Here is a 16,855-nt window from a genome sequence, read left to right as displayed (position 1 = left end):
CAAAACAGTATGTGATGGACTAATGTTTTGCCACTGTAGTCTAGTAGCAAGAGATGGAGAAGTGGGCAGCTGCCGCATAGGTGTGAAGACCTATTCGCAAAAGGAAAAGGTGCCTGCTTTTGAATGCTCTCCATTTATGAGTGTAACAAAAAAGGTGTTGGGGAGTGGTCAGATGTCCAGCGGTCCGTTTCCAAATCTTAAACAAACTTAGAATTGATAACTTTAAGGGAAACGTGCAGCATTCTTAAAAAGTTAACTTTATTAGAAGGCGATACAGACATGGTGTTCTGCAGACCCTAGCTGGACACCAACCCTACGGCAGCCATCAATAGGAGAATCATGAATAGATTGATTGCAAACCACTCCGATTCGGAATTTTACAAACTCACCTGTTAGTACTTGTTTGTAAAATCCAATACAGGTCACCAAAAAAATATTCAGTATCTGTTACTGGGAATGTACAAAAGGCAATGCCCGTTACTGGCTATGTATATACTGGTGATATTAATAAATGGTCAAATTGACTCTGCCAGTACTTTTTACTGATTGTGTAGAACTATATTTGCCTTCCTTAAAAAATGTACAAAGTTTTAAGGATGTTGGTTGCAAATCCTAGACTGGAGTGTGACTACCTGAAATTATTCAGAGACCTGAAGAATCACTTCTTCTGCCAGGACTTTGCCTTTTCCTAGCTCAGTGTGTCTAAACGAAATCAATAAAATCACATCTTTGTAACAAAATGACAACTCATAAAATAACATCATAGAATTATAACATACATAAGTGACATGACATCACATAACAATCTTATGACACAAAATCATAAAATGCATACATTTTAAATGCAATAGTGTAGCTTCACTATATGAATTCCATTTTGAGATAGCATATGATCATAACATATAAACATAGCATGTCTCTGGAAGGCATCATCTAACAGTATCGTCATAAGGTAAACATGAACACATTTCCTCTTCAGAGAAAATCCTAACATAACCCTTTTTTCAACCTACAGAAGTGCAGTTTTCTCTTATGAAAGAAACCATGACAAGTACCTGAGAGTAGGAGAACTCGAGGCCAGTGATAGAAAACATTACTTCACCGGCACTGATCAACACATATTGTGGAACTTGCCAAGCAATGTGGACACTGTTTGCTAAAATGTCTTCGGATTTATTTGCCAAAATCATTTCTCCAGAAACCTTTGAGAAAAAAATGGAGACACTTAGAAAACGATTTGAAAGAAGTGACAACACATACTACAACACAAATACTGTAAAAAAAAATTGTTAGATAATATCTGTAAATGTGATTGTGTTCTATGACTCAAAACCACTTAAAGGTTCCATGTAAAGTGTTTGTTTGTCCTGCTAAATTAATGGTTGCTCTTCTAGTAGAGGTGCCCTTCATCTTGGCAGGGAACTTACCAAGTACCTTTACCGGCCTTCACAAATGGGGGATGGGCGACTGAGCTTCTCAGGACAGGACTAAGCCAGCTCTCATCACCGCAGTGCTTGTGCAGTTTCGAGCCACAAAGTCCACGCATGGTTGCATGATGAGGAAACCACTGAAGAGACTGAATGAGTTGGGGCAAAGCTGTTTGACAACCCTACCCCCCTACCCTCCCGCTACCCCATTCTGGCATTGCTCACTACAAAGCTGACTCCTGGGGCCTCATTTATGAAGCCTTGCGTCAGTTTTGCGCTGCTGATGCGTCACTTTTTGTGACGCATCGGCGGCGTAAAACATGCGCCTTGTTGCGCCATATTTAAAAAGTGACGCGTCTAGGTAGATGCGTCACTTTTTAAACCCCTGCTCCACATTATACCTGCGTCAGGTATAATGTATGCAGAGGGGGCGTTTCCCCGCAAAAAGCCTCGTAATAGTGACGCAGTGAAATCTATGAGATTTCACTGCGTCACTTTTAGGACGCTGCTGTATCAAAATCTTGCGCCTGCCTCACAGCAGGCGTAAGACTGACGCAAGCCCTTTCACATGGGGCTTTCCCCATGTGAAAGGACGCATTGCTGGAGTTGCGTCACTTTTGTGACACACTCCAGCAATGCGTCACTTTTGCGCTTACAGATACGTCAGAAATACTGACGTATCTGTAACTCCTTGCGACATGATGCATCATACATTAAATATGACGCATCATTGGTGTCGCAAGGAGTGCGCAGTGAAAAGTGACGCATCGCTGTTTTCTCGCAGCGATGCGTCACTTTTCATAAATAAGGCCCCATATCTGAATCACTGTGGCACTTGGCCTGCTCTGACACTGTGGTAAATGTAAATGTAAATGTAAAGGTAAATGTACATGTATTTATATAGCGCAAATCACTGACCGAGGTCGGTATCTAAGCGCTTGCTTAGGGAACCCGTCCTGGTATTCCCCTGTGAGATAACCCCGACAGGGTATCCACAAGGTGAAAGCCAGGCATCCCACCGCGAGGGGCCGTTGTGGAGATTAAGCAAGCTATTGCCCAGAGTCGCAGAGTGTGAACTCGTGAGTCGAGAAGGCACCGGAGCAAGAATTATCGAGTCCGTGGAATTTTTTTTTAGCCCAAGACCCGCCGAGGCGGGGAATTGAACCCTGCTCCAGGGCTGATCTCAGCTTCCGGGTCTGCCGCCTCTAACCCCTGAGCCACACCTCTCCAAGTATGACCCTAAAGAGAACTGCCAACCTAACCTCTGGACAAGGCAGTTCTAATAATTTTTCTAATGGGACGATTGAGAGAAAGGTTCTGTTTTTTAGTGGATATGTCTTTCCTGACCATCTGAGCCAGGCAATAGAACAAAATAATTAACCCTGCTTCTGAAAAGTCAAGGGGTTTTAGCTGCAGGCCCATATTAAAAGGTTCACATTCAGGACTCTGTAGAATGGGATCAGCTCATTTGATAAAAGCATTTCAGCCCAGTCATGTGATAAGCGTCTCACCAGCAAAGTTGAGTGCCTTTCCAATACACTGATGATGAACAATATTAGGGGCATATTATCAAGGAACGACGTTAAAACTATCGCCGCTTTAGCGGCAGGAAACTGCTGTTAAAGCAGCGATAATGGGCTTGATAATATGCCCTTGAGAATTCCTATAGAAGCCCATGTTCTGGTGTTAACATGGGCTTCTATTGGAATTCTCTGCTGCATATTATCAAGCCCATTTTCGCCATTTTAGCTGCAGTTTCCTGACCCTAGAGCGGCGATAATTTTAACGCCGTTCCTTGATAACATGCCCCTTAGTTCTCTGATGTAATGTGCTGCTTGTGGAAAGACCAGCCCAAAGGAACACAGGTGTTCTAGGATGTCCCCTATTTGATGCTAACATAGTGGTGAGGTCTGGTTGATGTAGGTGAAAGTAAAAAAAGGCGGGAATAGGAGAAGTGCCAGATCTTACTGTGAAATCCATTATTAGGTGTACGTGTCTCCTTCTTACAGCAGTGAAGGCAAACTCCTGTACACGCCAGTTAGCTTAGGTTGTCCGCTGAATTAGGGTTCCCTACAGCCGTTTCAAGAGTGCTCCTGGTTAGGTGGTGCAATCCAACCTCAGCAGCGGGTTGTGAGATCTGCACCATATGCCAAGATATATTTTACATCAATTAGCCTTGTATTTAGGATACATTATGGATCTCACTTTGTGAGTGGGACCTAGTTAGAAATGCCATTCAACTGCTGTTGGGACCCTTTCCAGGTCCTTAAACACCACATATGGTCTTCTTAACCCCTTCACTGCGGCAGCTATTCCGCCGCAGTGCTAAGGGGGCGGGGCGGCCGCGCGGCGGCCGCATGCTGGTGACGGAACCGCTCCCTCACAAGCGTCGGTGGCGCTGTGCTTATGACGGAGCGGTTCCGTCATGGCCCACCCCGCTCAATAGAACGCTCAGCGCAGGCGCGGAATTTGCGCCGCGCATGAGCAGCAAGCGGGCCATGACAGAACTGCTCCGTCATCAGCACAGTGCACCCGCAGCTGATGACGGAGCGGTTCCGTCATCAGCACTTAAGGGGTTAACCTGTCTTTCCTCCTGGTAGGTTTAGTAATAAGTAGCTGCAGCTCACTTTACACTCCTAAGTATGTTTGATTTGCAGGAACATTGTTTACCTTGTTCTCAGGACAACGGTCCTGCCAACTAAGGCAGCAATACCATAGAGTGGATCACATCTACACCTCAACGTCTCTTAAAGATACCCCTTTAATTGTACTCAAGCAATGTGCAAACCTACAACAAAGGCGGAATATATAAGCCTGTGTTTGGCTGGTAGAAAACAGCTGTCATCTCCAATACCCTGGTACCTGCTGTCTTCTAGCATAAGATAATCGCAATCACACCCGAGCTCACAAATAGGGCATCGACTTCAGTGTGTAAATTGTGCTGGTGGTTGCAGGTGCTGGGCACCAGCATTCGTTTTTTGGGACCAAGATATTTTACGTTATCAGACTGAGACCCAATGCAATAGTGTTATGGGCAGAGAAGATAAAAATGAGGAAAAAAAAGTGTGAAAGAGGGAGAAAGCTGGGACAGGAAAGACGTGTAAAAGCAAAATAAATAGACATGAAGTGAAGAGTGATGAAACTATGTGGATCAAGTGGGAAAACTAGGTACCTCAGGAACTGGCTGGCTCACACTTTCAGCAACACCAATGATAGGCTCCTAAAAGAAATGTTGACTATAATAATAATAATAATAATAATAATAATAATAATAATAATAATAATAATAATAATAATAAAATTATTACTAGCAAAAGCTAGTAATAATTTTATTATTATTATTATTATTATTATTATTATTAATATTATTATTATTATTGTTGTTGTTGTTGCTGTTGCTATTGCAGTTATTATTGTTGCTGTTGTTTTATTATTATCATTACAAATAATTATAATAATAGTAATAAGATTAACATTGTTATTCGAGTGAGTATTTTGAATAATAATAATAACAATAATAATAATAATAATAATAATAATAATAATAATAATAATAATAATAATAATAATAATAATAATAATAATAATGCTATTGTTGTTAATAATAATACTAACAATAATAGTACCAACAACACTGATCCATAATAATAATACCAAAAAAAATTATGATGATTAGTATTATTATTATTATAGTGCCGCTTTTTATTATTATAATTATTATTACTATTGTTATTCGAATTGTGCATTGCTTGACTCACCCAATATAGTGACGCCAAGAGTCCTTATGCCAGCAATCAATAATTAGCTTCAAGCAACGTGTATCTGTAGGAACTCATGACAGGGTCTTTAATAGATCAGAAACAGAAGCATCAGTTTCCTCCTGACTGGGACAGGAGCTCTCCTCTCACAGATTCCCCATTCTGAGTGTCTTACCCTTTCTGCCCACTTGTTCTACCTTTGGCCTCTCTCTGGGTTACATTGTGCGTTTGGAGTTTTTTTTCAGGCTGTCAGGTGTTGATACACCTATGGTACAGCTGCAGGGTTTGGGAAGAGGCATACTTCTAATCCTGGTCAAACTTATTTTTGTAAAAGATGCAAAAAGCAGGTGTCTGTGTTTAGCAAAAGTTACATACTCGCTATAAAGTATGTTCTCCAGCCCGCCCCAGAATTATGGGTTTCGTTGAAAAAAGAATAAATCCAAAGTGCCCATCCACTGTGTCTCTTTCTAGATGTGTGCTGTGAGGCCTCCCTCCGGATCCCTATTGGCAGCAATTTATAGGAAGTTGTCCTCACAACCCACATGAACGATTGGCAAACCAACAGAGGCCCACTTTTCAATTAAAGTCCTACAAAATATGAGCAAGGTGACACAGGGAAAGAAACGGAGACCTGAATCTTGGGAAATGGAAAGAAAAAAGGTTATTTAATGTCCTGTATTCTCCTTATGTGACATCACCGATTGTAAGCAATACCCAGAATTATTAACTAGATCCATGGTGAACAATGTCACAGCCAGCAAAGGGCTTAGTTAAGCATATTGAACTAGGGGATGTACGTTTTAATTCCAACTATGTTCAATAATCAGATTTGTATAATCTTTTGTAAAACCATTTTATATCCATACCCCTCTATACCTTAATTTGCGAAAAACTGGAAGCACTTATAAACAGGCTATTCCACAGACATAACCAGATGTTGGCCCCATACAATTGTATCCTGAATAAAGCGGAAAAACTCCTAAACCAACTTTAAAGTTGGATTTAAAGTGAACAGTCTGAAATTGAATATATATCAGGTAAATGACACTTGATCCCAACATAAATACTTTTGAAAGAAGGAAAAGAGGCCAAGCAATCACTGTACTAATATATTTTACCAGATTAGTCAAATGTACTCGTTGTGCATGCGTGTTGCTCTTAAACACTACCTACATGCATAAATACAACCCCTAATAACCCCAAGGGCCATTACGCTCCCTACTCATTGCTATTAGTCCCACGTTACACTGAATTGCTGCTAAGATTAATAGGGACAGAAGTGTGGAGACTGAGAAGAAAGGGTTGGCAGCTGAAATACCACAGACCATGAAGAGAGGGTGTTGGGGGCAGGGGTAGCTTTGTGGTCACCATGCCTCACATCTTGGGCAAATTACTCAGTATACATGAAAAGTTCACACTTTCAGATTTACAGTTTGCGTTTTGCACCGGCATAATTTGTCACGTTGGTCTGCAGCCCAGCACCTTTATTGTTTTCTTCCCTTTTCGATCCCCTCTAGTTTAGGTTCCCTAGTCATTCATCCTGCCTGTGCTTCTTTTGGTGTGTTTCCACTTGCCTCCTCCATTATAGTTTCTTCACTCTCCAGGACTTCATGTGTTACCTGTTTGTATTCTGACTGATTGTGGAGCTTGTTACATCATACAATCGCCGGGAGGCTGGTCAGTCATTCCACCCTATTTACCTCTTCCAATGACACTAGGAAATATTCTGTTCATTTCAGTATGTTGTTTTCATTTGTCCAAAGTTATATTGTGCTGTATATTCTGCTGTCTACCAAACAAACACAGTAGAATGCTGTCCTGAATACCTGGATGGCTCCAGTCTCTACCTCTGTCTCTCTTTCTCTGTCCCTTCCCATCTTCCCCAAAATTCTGTGCTGGTGTGTTCCTACATCACCCTAGAGGTGGTAAAGAGAAGGCTGAGAATAAAGACAGGTTCAGATTGTAGTTACATAAATCCTCTATTTTATAGGTTACAAATAAGGGAATGTCAATCCAAGACCCCAATATATCTTGGAATGTGTTATTTAACCCAGGACTGTGATAGCACCTTTTAGACCTCACAAAACATGACTTACTTAACATATTAGCTAGCTTTTCATCTGGTCTGCCAGAAAAGGAGGGTAAATAGTCAAACGTGAAATGTGTGAAGTCCATAGGATCTCCCTTATCATTCATCAGTGCTTTACTAAACTATTCCCAGTTTACTGTACAGAAAAGTAATTTAGTGCTCAATTTAGTAATGTACCATACTGCCACTTTGGGATTTATAAAGTTATGGGTAAAAACACACACTATCATGAAACATATTTCTTTAAGGGAGGCTTCTATCAAGAACAGCCAGGACTCTTACATTTTAGTTATGTCTTTTTCCACGGAAATGGGAAGCGGAAATGTACTACTGAGAATAGGCATTTCCTGGCAAGTAAACACAGTGGGCCTGATTGACAAAGTCATGTGTTGGGGTATGTTTGACTTACACAAATGGCTGGATTTACATGTGGAATGTTCTCACAAAAGTTGACCTTTGCCTTGTGAATCCTGTTACAAACGTGCAATATTACTGCACAATAGTACATAAGTATGTCAAGAATCATTCCACTCTGGGGATGAGGAGCACTCACCGAGGGCTGAGTATCCTAGTAAGTTTGAGAACACCTACAAAATTCTCGATTTTGTGGGTATTCTCAAAATGTATTCCATCCCTGGAAAAGATCAGTGTTTTACTCCTGCCAGTTGGCAGAATTAATTAATTTTCCAGAGTGGAAACAAGAACATGAAGGAAATACCCCGAAAACTGGTGGAGGGGGAGGGTTGGACAAGGATCCTTTTAAAGGGAAACATATTTTCTTAGTTTAAAAAAAAATAAAATACAAAGGTGATGGCATGTCAGCATACGTCTTCGTACCATTCTGCGAATTTGTGCAATAAACCAGTGAAAAATGAACTAGGTTAAGTTTAGGCAGAGGCACAGGAATCTTGATTTTTCATCGATTTTAGCATCAAATCTCTGGAAATGTATGAATCTCGTTTTAGGAAAAATCTTGGTGTATGCCTATAACTAGTGAAGATAGTTACTTTGTTATTAACGGAGCACATAGCAAACATTGAAGTAAGATTTGTAGCTCTAGACACTCATTTTTGGGTTTCTCCACAGCTTGTAATAAGGACCTTTGATTGTACATAGTCCAGGCACCGGTTGATGCTGGGAAATATACCACTGACAATGATATGTAATGATCCGCTGTAACAAAAATATACCACATTTAATGACGTTTCACGTCATGTAATTAAGAGGTACATCTGAAAATACTGATCCAATAATAAGAGACCAAAATATCGAGCTTATAAAATATCTCAATTTGAACATTTTAATATATTTTAAATACTTAACTCTATCCAAGCTCATGTCCCATGACTTGTGTATGTATGATTGTATGACTTATAGCAATTTACACTTCAATCATCTGTCGCACCACACTTGGAGCTGGCGGTGGACAACGGATTTTAGTGGCATGTCGAAACATTTGTAGGGAGATATTTTTGTATGGCCGATATTTTGGAAGCGCAAGTTTTTTATTCTGTGTTTTAAAGTGCTATCAATATTTAAGCTAATCTCCAAGACGGGATAACTTACCTCGTGTAGCACAATGGTGTATGAAGCTCCAAAGTCTACCAGGCCAAGGGGAAATGAGTAGGTTTTATCGTCAATTAATCCTTTTAAGTCGTTGTAGCTTAATAGAAAACAATGTTAATTGTCATTATTAGTCAAGCAATTGAGAACCCCACCCCACAATTCAGTTTGTAATGTGAGCTCCTGTAAAAAAACAAAAGCATAGTTATAGCCAATAAGTCTTGCCAATGGGACCTTATGTGTCAAGCCATGAAGCAGAATAGGGTTTGGGTGAATTTAGCTTTAAGCATTGTTGCACCATTAAAGAAGCTTGGTAATTGGCATAAAAAAGTTATTTATGTGAGACATGGCAGGTAGCACAAAACAGAAGCTTCTGGTGCACTTGTATATTAAGCGGTTTTATGTGCAGCCTCCAATGCAACACTAAAACATGCAGGGCAAGAGTGAGGAGAAATGCCAGTAGGACTGTGTTACAATTTCAGAGATACTTAAATATTTAAACTACTGTGAGCACCGAAAAGTATTGGAGATTCACTGGTTGGAAGAGGATAAAAATATAAAAGGGGTGTGCGCACAAGAGAACACAATTAAGCAACACATAACATGAAAAAATAGTTGAAATATTCATTTGTAACACAGAACAATTTGAGTGTTTAATAAAATGAATCAATTGTTCCCCCCAGTCTGGGAGGAGATATACCCTCCTTGAAAGTAATAAATGAATGTTGGTGGAATACACACAACCAGCAACACAGGATAAGCATACATGATTAAATTGGACCAGGCGTTCTGATGATTTAAAAATGTATGGATACGACATGCAGACTAATGGTGCAACTTTGTGAAGTTTTATGCTTTCCGAAAGGGTGACTAAAAAGGGGAAGGTGAACAAATGAATGGAAAGTAAATAAATGAGACTTGCACCGATCGTACCATAAATAGAGAATACCCTGATTTTGGAAAGTGGGTCGACAAAGAATGCCTTCATACTTGGCTCCTATCTACCACTTTATGGACTGGGCCTATCAAACAAGGGGCAAGAACTGTACGTGCTTTTCAGGTTATAGACACGATGTAAACTGATTTTCGGTGAAAGAAAAACTGGGAATCAGGAAACAAAGTTTAAGCTTCCCTGCCCTTGTTGCTGTTTTCATGGAGAACTTTCGAGGCTAGAGTCAAGGGAAATTGTAATGTCCTGTGTGCTTTAAAAGAGCCTCTGACCGTGTTTTGTATAGGAGAGCACACAAAATTAAGTTAGTATTATCAAGTGACAGACCCCATGTTGTTTCTAACACGTTTATTCAGTCGTGCCTTTTAGTCAATATTACATTGTATGGTAATGTTTTTTAACCCAGGTTATCCAGCTCTAAGGATTTAATTAGGCTCAAGTGTCAAGAAACCTGCGGGGGTATTCATATGCGCAATAAAGTCCATCAATTCATGCATTCTAATGAAAATTAGTAATGGGGCAAATAGAATAGAAACAAACCTCTCAGGAGAAGCACGACCTACCTCTCACCTGTCTAATGCAGATGCTGCACCTCCTCCCAAGGCAGTTACGGCTATGCGGGTCACGGGTGAGCACGGGTAGGGGGGGGGGAGAATGTCAACACAAAGTATTGCGGGAAGGCGTCAGAAAGAGATACAACAAAGACAAAGGGAGGAGGCAGGAGCTAAGGGAATGCGGACAACGGGAGGAGGGCGGGAACTAAGTGAACACGGACATTGTGAGGGGTCAGGAAGAAAGGCAACAGAAAGTATGGGGAGAGGGGGAGCGGTAAGAAAGACAACATGGACAATGGGGGCGGGAGTAAAGGGAATATGGACAACAGAAGGGGACAGGAGCAAAGTGAACAAGGACAATGGGAGGGGGCGGGAGCAAAGTATGTGGCCCATATCTAAAGGATCCATGTAGCAGGGGCGGTCGCCGGGCCATAAACAAAACAGCCATAAGGTGTGACAACAGTACTCTATTCCCCAACTAAAAGTATGGAATTTATTAAGACGGACCAAGTAACCAATGAATAGCGGTGGGCGTTTGGTGGGTGTCTTCAAACTTCCCAGAGGGATTAAATCATGCCTCGCAGAGCAGAGATGTGCTGCCTCTAGGCTCGACCTAGAAATTAGCCACAAGTACAAAGTGTGAGTATGGGTTCTGCTGGGTTGGATTGATGCTGCTCTTGTTAAGAGTTGATATGAATGCACATTCTTTTAGTAAATTAGTTTATTGTGTTCAACGTGTTGTATTCTAAGATGTGTTTTTATAAGTGAATAGAATTATATGCTTAATAGGGATTCTAGAATGAGGACAAAATGTGGAAGGAAAATGCACCATCACCCAACAGCTAACCAAACGGAGTGTAGCTGAAAGGTGGGTGAGTGGAGACTACCTTGTTGAGGATGATTGGCTAAGGGGATGTGGAGGAGCATGCAGCTGCTCATATAGTCTTCAATAAGGAGCACGAAGGATGCAATTTCATAATGTATGTGCGGGGCCTATTATTTCTCAGCGATCAGATGCAAATAGGAAACATGCTGTTTGCTACTCTTTCTGATACATTTGCCGAAAAGTTAGTTGTGTCATTGGCAGGTGCCTATGTAAAATATTGTGAATTTTAGTAATGCCTGTGATTTTCTGAGGTCAATTATACCCTCCCCTGCTACGATTTGATGCTCACAAATAATTGCACGATATATAATTGAGCTCTGTCTGGGAGGCACTATAGATTAAATACATGTATTTAAGCTTGCATCATTTTCATGTTGAAATAAAGTTTAAAAAATACATTTCAAGAGCTGTAAAGCAAGTTTGCTTTCCTCAGAGAGCAAATACAACAATATAAAGTATGATAAGAGGAGAGCTTATAAAAATATGCCATTACCACTGTCATATAACACAGATTTCAAGGTACAATATGCCATTTATTAATGGTGTTCGAACACCTCCACCACCGCAGCATCCGGAACCCTTCTCCCCATACCTCCAGCACACTCATGCTTCTCTATATTGAACAGGGTTCTCGTTGGGACCTCCTTGCCTCACAAAATGAACCAAGATAATAATTGTGCTAATATTCCATACTATGCTTGTGGGTTATGCAAAACTTGTGCATTATGTGTAAGTACTTTAATTTCACACACCCTCACTTCCACCCATTCTATTTCAATCAGATATTATGGACTTTGCCTCAAAGGGTCCATCTAATGTAGAGAAAACCAGCTCTCTTCACCATTTCTGCATCACTAACAGTTGCCAACAACAGTCATTCATTTATTTGATGCCTGCTTTGTTTTTGAGACCTACTTTGACATTGTGCATTGGCTGGCCAGTTTAACTACCCGAGCCTTGTATAAATCATGAGTTGCAACCCAGGAATATGTGAGTGGATGTGTATCATCCATGTACACTCCAGAAACCTCAGCCATCATAGAGTCACATAGCTAAAGTTGCATTATCCCACCTCTTTGTATACTTTGTATACTAGAAGGATGCTTTCTTGAGAGTTGCGTTGAACAGTAGGAGGAGACTTAAGGCCTGATTCTGATGCAGGTTGGAAAGCTTCCCGACCGAATCGGTTTGGCAATGGTTTCCGCCCCACTCGGATCGGGAGAGTCCGACTGACGGAGTAGGATGCATCCGGATGCTTCCAGATACGATTTGGTTGGACTCCCATTGACTTCAATGGGAGCATATGTTCCTAACCGCATCATAATTGGGCCCTAGGTCAGGAAAACACGTTCCCGATCTGATTTGGAAGGAGCAAATGTCATTAGTAGGCCTTCCTAACCGCATCAGAATCTGGCCCTAGGTGGGAATGCTTTCTTAGCTGCATCAGAATCAGGCCCTTAAGAAACTTTGGCCATGTTTGGGCACTTTAATGAACGATTTACCTCTCCCATATATTACAGTGACAGCCTACTTTTCCTCTTAAACGTATTAAGAATTTCAGATCCACTATATGTTTTTTTCTTTTAGAAATAATTTCCCTTATCCTTTGAAGGCAACCGTGAAGAGCTTAGATATGCATCTCGTCCTGGCACTCTTCGACTTGTTCCTGATCTTAAATAAGTTGTGAAACAACATGGAGTTTATGCATTTTCAGTTTTCCTGTCTGTAGTCATCAGTACTTTTTGCACGAAATTACTAAGGCTGATTTGTGGACATGCTCACACCATTCAGTCGTGAAAAATTATCGAATGCAAGAGTTAAGCAATTCAACATGAGGGCCTCATTGCAAGTGAACCGTTACATTCCGAGGAATGCAGTAACATTTGTTACCACACATATCAGAATTACGTCCATTGTGCTTAGGAACGCATCACTACATTTTGGGAGATGGTGCTTCCTTAGGGTGTACAAAGACCTGGAAAAATGTGTTGGACAAACCATGACCTCCTCCGGTTTTTGGTGCATTAAGCACCAGCATCCACAGGTTATTCCCTAACATTTGGGGGAAACCTGGAAAGTAGGTGGTATTTATCACACAAAAGAAACACTGGCCCATCAATGTCGTACTTTATTTAGTATGTTGAATAAATATTGCACCAATCAACAGCCCCCTCGTAATGAGGGTTTTTCATTTCACTCTTTTACACCAACATCTGTAAATTGCTTAGTGCCACTGGTGAATTTGACCTTTTCACTAACTTGTCTTAAAAAAATATCATTGGATGTAGCCATTGATCTGACCATTAGTTTGCCAGGTAACATTTCAGATGATAGAGTATGGTTTTATATGCTGTGAAAGTGTTGGGTTTCAAATAGAATTGAACTTCAAAAATGAAACACTAATCCGTAGCTCCCCTTGATTTAAAATCGCCATGTTGTGAACATATTGGTACCTGGCACATATCTGTCCAGTGGTGGCTGGTAGGAAATGGTGGAGGGGGTGGGCAGGGGGATGTGGGTGAGTAAGAGGTAGAAAATAAAGCTTAAAGAAACTAACCTGCTGGTCGCATCGATAGCTGCGGCCTCTCTGCCGCCTCTCTGACACAGGAAACACCCAGGCTCCCCTAAGCAGCATTGTGATTGGTCTGCGCCGTGGTTCGGCACTCAGAGAGGACAGGGAGCCTGTGCATGTTTACCACTCAGGCTGTAATGCAAGTGCCAAGATGGCTCGCCAAACAGTTATGTGCACGTAGATTGTGCCTAACACTCTTCCCCCTGGCCCCTGCTCTGGCCAGCCCGCACCCCTCCCCACATCTAGGAACAGACAAATAAAAAGAAACATTTTTCCTCTGCACTTAAAGCAGTAAGCAGCCACGCCGGTATCCACTAAAAGTAGCAGAAATGTCTGGAAAATGGGCTAGAATTTGCTAAAATCATGCAAGAGGCAGGGCAGTCAGCCACCACCTGTGGAGGGAGTTTCGGTGGGGCGGAGAGGTGGGGCGGGGGAGGGGCAGGGTGGGGGGGTGCTAAAAACCGGAATATGGATAATTGAAGGTAAGTAAACAATTTAATTAACAAAACGAATTCGTTTTATTTATTAAATTACTTACTTACCTTCAATAATCCATACTCCCGTTTTTAGCACCCCCCACCCTGCCCCTTCCCCACCCCGCCTCTCCCCCCCACCGAAGCGCAAGTGCTGTGCAGGCAAAACCTAAAAAGGAGTTTGATTAACAAAAATATATATTTTCTCAAAGAGTTACTATCACTAGAGAAACAACATAACTTCACCAGGTGCCCCATGCGCAGTATTGCCGTTCACATGCATCCACCCATGGATTTTCACACAATCCCAGATTTACTAAATGTAGCAAACCTGGGAATGCATCAGAATGCTATGCCTTCCATAGTGAAGCATAATATCTTCCTTTCTCCTCATTACTTCCTCCTTCTATGTGTGTTGAGTTCTGCTGCACACATAGAAAGAGGAAAATGCCTCTACGGATAGATTTTGTGCAGAAAGGTATGCCTTCCTGCACAACAACAATCCTGCCCATAATGCAGGCCCCCTTGCACAGTGGGGCAAGAGTACCTGAGTTGGTGATATTTAGCCTCAAGTTTGCCAGTGAAGGGAGAGAGCTGAAGAGCACCACATCTTAGAAGATATGGTGCTTTTCAGCTCCCGCCTTGTCATGCAACGCAGCACAGCAACGTGCCTTGCTGCACTGCGTTGCGGAAATTCTAAGAAAATCAGCCCCTACGCGTCCAGAACCTCATTATACAGTCACTGGCACAGAAAGCTGAAGCAGCCCTATTGTAGGCCACTGAGGGAAGGTACTCCCTTTTGTTAGAAGAAGGATCCCTGGAAAGGAATTCCTGAAAACCAACCTTTCTGGGGTTTCACCAAGGAGTAGCTAAAATGGTAAGGCATGCATGAGCATGTGCACTTAACATCGAGGAAACCAAGAAATAGAAAAAGTATTTCAGCAAAATGGATTGTTACCAAGAACTATTTCAATCACTTTGCTTAAATAAAAAACATTCACTTATTTGAATGTCAGTGGCACATATCCGACATATGGCTTTCGCATGCCAACTTTTTAGTATATTTCAGAAGCAATGAATTATAGCCCCACATACTTCATTTTGTCTAATTCTAGTCCTGTTAATGAATCAATTCACTGCAGCCTTTGCTCTGACTCCAGGGAACTCTCTCGGAAAACCCCAAGTTGTTTTGAGGAAAAGTTAACCAGTAGAAGAAGCATGCTCTGCTGATAGTAGGCGTGTCAAACGTAGAGAGTGCCACAGTAGCAGTCAGCAGAAGACAGTAGGAACATGAGGAAGTGTGAAAGCTGGAGAAAAGCAAAGGAGAGAGAAAAGAAAATTAAATTCAGAGTTGTATCATTAGCATGCCTAGAATTACTCTTAAATCATTACTAAGGATCATTATTCAATATCACACTTGGTCAAATTACATTTTTACAAATTACAGCTGCACATCTTTTCATGGTCCAGTTTCATACTGAGATTTTTCATCACACAGAAACCTTCAATGACGAAAGGTACTCATTGTGCATAAATCCTCCAGGATGCTTCAGCACTTGCTTTGTACATTGTACGATTAAAGAAATCAAATTCATGAAAATCGTATATTTATTATTCCTAGCTTGGCTGCATGTTCATTCAATTCATTAGCAGATCTGTGTCCCTTCTGGGGTTTTTGAAACTGAATTTTAGATTTAAAAGTTTGATGCAGATATGCTAGAAGAACACGTGTTAGTTCAATAAGATATTGTACAGTAGCTATGAAAACTACTGCATAAATAAATACAAAGCCTCCAAAGAAAGGGTCAACAATACCATCAGGTCATGCTGTGTTGTCTTGCAGATATGGTTTCACATTCATGTAACCCAAAAACAAGCAGATTGTCTAGTATCACAACCAAAGCCTTTCCACTGCTTCTTCTATGGTTCTCATTCACTACCATCTCTCTCCAAGCTGTCCCCTCCTCCCTGAATATCAAAGGACATTGAAGATCGGGTTCTCAGTTTGAGTGTCTCCTCTTGTCTTATGGATTGGCTCCTAAGTCTGTGCTTGAACCCAGCTATCCAGCCCCATGGCCACCTCCACAGCTAGGTCTCCAGGAGGAATAATGCACTAGTTCCACAGGGCTGAGCTACAGTTTTACCTGTACAATAGATCAGCCCCATCTAGGCGATGAAGACTCCAGCAAAGTTATGTTGATCCAGTGCAGGTGACGCAACAGAATAGCCTTCCAGGTACTTGCCTCATCACCATTCTTTTTAAGGCACCTGCTGTGGTTAGATGTCTTAAGTTGCACCAGCTCTTGGTTACAGCTGGTGCTTATTTCGAGCCGGTGCTTTCCAGTGCTCGGTACTTAATTGTCTATAAAGGAACAAGGGTACTCCAATATGTGAACCTGGCATTGATAATGGTTAAGAAGGACAATGGTTCAGTGTTGGCCACAAAGGTCCAGAGTGAAAAGTTGTGGTCCCCAAGGGAGCACTGGGGAACACATTAAACTTAATGATTAATCATACTGGGAGCACAGAAGTAGGGGAGCAAATGTAGTGCAAAATATACAATCTTATTTTGCACAAATTTAAA

At 41.4% G+C, this 16,855-nt stretch overlaps 1 protein-coding gene across 1 annotated transcript in view; it reads right to left on the bottom strand.

Moving 5' to 3' along the window:
* SLC15A2 (solute carrier family 15 member 2) overlaps window positions 1-16,855 on the bottom strand; it is a 483,947-nt gene that overhangs the window by 31,516 nt on the left and 435,576 nt on the right. The window contains exons 20-21 of the mRNA XM_086957069.1: window positions 8,841-8,937; window positions 1,056-1,202 (exon numbers count right to left, since the gene is read on the bottom strand). Of these exons, the coding sequence (XP_086813195.1) occupies window positions 1,056-1,202; window positions 8,841-8,937 (244 nt within the window). The remainder of the gene's footprint in view (window positions 1-1,055; window positions 1,203-8,840; window positions 8,938-16,855) is intronic.

Source organism: Lissotriton vulgaris, chromosome 2_1, assembly GCF_964263255.1.
Source record: "Lissotriton vulgaris chromosome 2_1, aLisVul1.2, whole genome shotgun sequence".
In the NCBI taxonomy this organism is placed as follows: Eukaryota; Metazoa; Chordata; class Amphibia; order Caudata; family Salamandridae; genus Lissotriton; species Lissotriton vulgaris.
Note: the sequence above shows the minus strand (reverse complement) of the source record. Positions and strands in the feature narration are given on the sequence as shown.